General features: G+C 34.4%; 1 protein-coding gene across 1 annotated transcript; it reads left to right on the top strand.

Moving 5' to 3' along the window:
• Positions 1-1,609, top strand: LOC107938007 (probable 2-oxoglutarate-dependent dioxygenase AOP1). Its single transcript, XM_041085715.1, has 3 exons — positions 1-450; positions 575-893; positions 1,133-1,609. The coding sequence occupies exons 1-3, from the start codon at positions 74-76 to the stop codon at positions 1,403-1,405; spliced, it is 969 nt and encodes a 322-aa protein (XP_040941649.1). The 5' UTR covers positions 1-73; the 3' UTR covers positions 1,406-1,609.
• The last annotated feature ends 1,955 nt before the right edge of the window (positions 1,610-3,564 follow it).

Here is a 3,564-nt window from a genome sequence, read left to right as displayed (position 1 = left end):
GAGAAACCAAGTTAATCTACAAGCTCATTTATTCCAAAAGAACATTTCCTTAGAGCAAAATAAAGTTAAGAACATGGGTGTCAATGCTGAGATTGAGTTCCCAGTCATTGAGTTCCGTCCATCGGATTTGAAGCGAGGAACTGATGGGTGGCACCGTTTGTGCAAAAGGGTTCGAGAGGCTTGCGAGACTTTCGGCTGTTTTGAGGTGGTGTACGAAAAGATTTCAGCAAAAGTCCGAGAAGAGACTTTCGAGTTGATGAAAGAACTGATTGCGGTCCCAGTGGAAAGGAAACAGAAGAACGTTAGTCCCTTGCCTTACCATGGCTGGGTTGGACCATGCAATCAGGTTTCTTTGTTGTATGAAGGCTTCGGACTTGAAGATGCCTCCAACTATGACTCTGTTAAAAGTTTTACTCAACTTATGTGGCCAGATGGTCACCCACGCTTTTGGTAATAATAAATTCTTATATCTTTTTCATGTTTTGGTTCTTTTATGTAATCATTTCGAATTCATTTTTGTTTCGAGTAGAGCAAATTCCTGTTTTTCACATTTTCTTTTGATCTTTCGTATCAGTAACACTCTACATACCATGACGACACAAATAGAGGAGTTGAACAAGTTAATTTGGTTAATGATAATTGATAGTTATGGATTAGGGGAGAAATGGGAGTCTGTGATGATAAACTACAAATCACTGGTGAGATTTATGAAATACATGGCCCCTCCACCGGGAGAGTATGAGAAAGGACTCTTTGCTCATACTGATAAACCTGTCAGCACAATCATTTGTGATGATCAAGTTTCAGGACTAGAAATTGAGGTCAACGGCCAATGGATCAAGTTGTCTTTATCTCCTTCTTCCTTTTGCTTTGTTGTTGGAGATCCTCTCAAGGTATATATGTGATTAATGTTCAATTTTAAATTACGCAAAACTTAAAATGCATATATGATCTATGTAAATATATAGAACATGAAATTTAAGGGTCAAAAATTTGCTGTCACTAGAATTTGATTCAAAATTTTGAATTTATCTTACTCATAATAAAATATTTAGAGAGATATTAGATTAGTGGCGTTGAATCTGAATAATTATCATAAAATGATTATTAATTTTGATTTCAAAAATTGAAGGCATGGAGTAATGGGAGATTAAAAGCGGTGAATCATAGAGTGATAATGAGCGGAGAAAAAGATCGATTTTCTATAGCAACTTTTGCCATTCCAGTTGAGGGTACCATAATTAAAGCACCCAAAGAGCTTATAGATGAGCAACATCCTCAACTTTTCAAGGATTTTGATTTCATGGATTTCTTCCTTTTTGCCTTTTCCAAACCAGCAAAACACATCGACTCTGGCGAGCAGCTCCAAGCCTTTGCTTCTCTCTCACCACCAATTTCCGATTGAAAACATGCCCATATTGGCAAGTAAAATCCCGGTTTTGGCTTAAATTTAATTTTAAAAATAATCAATTTGAGTCCTATGCTCAAATTCCATTGCTATGTTTTAGTTTCTTATAATTGAATAATTGTATCATGCCAAACGCTACTAAATCTATTGTGTCGAGCTATTGTGTCGAGTGATTTTTTATGTACTTTATGTCATGAATAAGTAATGGAACTTCCTTTTTCTTTTGTATTCGGACACTAATTATGATGGATTATTGTTTGAAAACTATACACACCAATCTCTTGTACATATCAAACTATACACACCAAGCCATTAATCAATCAATCCCTGACCGATACACTGTTGCAAGTTAACGTTCAGCATCAATTCTATCAATTATCTTCCCCCTAAGTCTAGCAAGAACAGTCTCTTAGACAATGTTCAGTAACTCCTTTGTTAATTTCTGAATTGTCTTCTATTCCTCTCTTCCTATACAAAGTAAATTACAACATTAATTCCAAACAAGTTTTTGGATTATTGTAATAAGAGCTTTCCCTTTTTAAGTCTAGTATATGCCCACTGAAGCTCATGTTGGTGCCACCAAGCCAAAGCCCTTTTATCAATTTTACAAAGTCTAACAGCAGCTTCCCAAATCTGTTGAGAAAATTCGAAATCAAAGAAAGAATGATCCCTCGTCTCCAAACCACTATCACAAAGCTTGCGTTGCCCATCCACATTAAGACCTTTTAGAATAAGTTCCCCTTATGTAGCAAGTCTGGCAAGAATAGTCATCCAAGCAATAATAGAATGCTTTGGAATAAGTTATGGTTGCCAAACCATACTTTTCAATTCCCCAAGCATCTCTTTTCTCGCTCCCTTAGTTGTATAGAGAAGAATACGTCCCAGTCATTGTCGAAACCATTTTTAAAATTTAAAGAAAAACAGGGAATCGATTTTTTGAAAATAAAACGTGGAGCTGCCACCAATCTTTTTTGTTTAGGTGTGATTGGATCACCAAGAATTTTGGTCATTTTAATAAAACATTTGGGTTTACTAAAACAACGATTTTGGTCTACGAAATTTTGGGAAAACAGGTTCGGGAGTCGATTACGTATGAGGAAGGATTAGCATCCTCATTACGCCCAAAATTGGTACCAAATTAATTAAATACTATCCTTATGTCTGAGATTTAAAAGAGTTATTGAAATGTGATTCCTTTTGAAGCATTTGAATGGCTCGAGTTGGTTGTCAAAATTCTCTTGTTTCGGAGGAATGCAGCATCACATCTAGCATGATAGGACACGATCCTTCATACCCCCGAAAACAACAATAAATTTTGACTTCCGAAAGTTTATATGTTGAAAATTACAAAAGGATGCCCAATTATTCAGTCCAACGAAAAATCGAAACCCAGCACGGTAGGGCACGATTCCCCAAATTTTCAAACTTTGAACATTGCCTTATTTTAGAGTTTAGAAAACATTAGTGAAATTCTAAAGGGATATTTGATTGTTTTGAACAAACGGGAAATTGCAACCCAGCACGATAGGGCATGGTTTCCCGAATTGTCAAACATCAAATGTTGCCTTCGTTATAAAGAATTTTTAAAGACATGAGTGAAATTCCAAAGGAATACTCGATTATTTTGAACAAACGGGAAATTGCAACCCAGCAGGATAGGGTACGATTCCCCGAATTGCCAAACACCGAACATTGCCTTCGTTTTAAAGAATTTTTAAATGAATAATTATAAAACTAGCTTAAAACGCATTAATTTAACTTGAAATAGAATAGAATAATTAGTTAAAAAAAATTTTAAAGAAGAAGTTGAAAATCATAATGCGACATTTGTAGACTAAAGGAAAAATAGAACTTGGGGTAATATGCACACATAAAATACAATGCCAATTGACAAACTAATAACTAAGCATAACTGATCTAAAAAATATAGTCAAACTCGCAAGCATGGATGACAAACAATTAATATAACAAATAAAACAATAAATAAATTATATACAACAATGTATGGCACCATATAAATCAATCCACAAAACATGTACAAAACAAAATAGAATTTAGAAGTTGATGTGGTATAAGACATTTTCCAACATAATGATGAATTAATGAACACATAACTTATAATATATGAATTGATGAATTTAAAATAATTTGTAAAA

This window comes from Gossypium hirsutum, chromosome A13 (assembly GCF_007990345.1).
Source record: "Gossypium hirsutum isolate 1008001.06 chromosome A13, Gossypium_hirsutum_v2.1, whole genome shotgun sequence".
In the NCBI taxonomy this organism is placed as follows: domain Eukaryota; kingdom Viridiplantae; phylum Streptophyta; class Magnoliopsida; order Malvales; family Malvaceae; genus Gossypium; species Gossypium hirsutum.
Note: the sequence above shows the minus strand (reverse complement) of the source record. Positions and strands in the feature narration are given on the sequence as shown.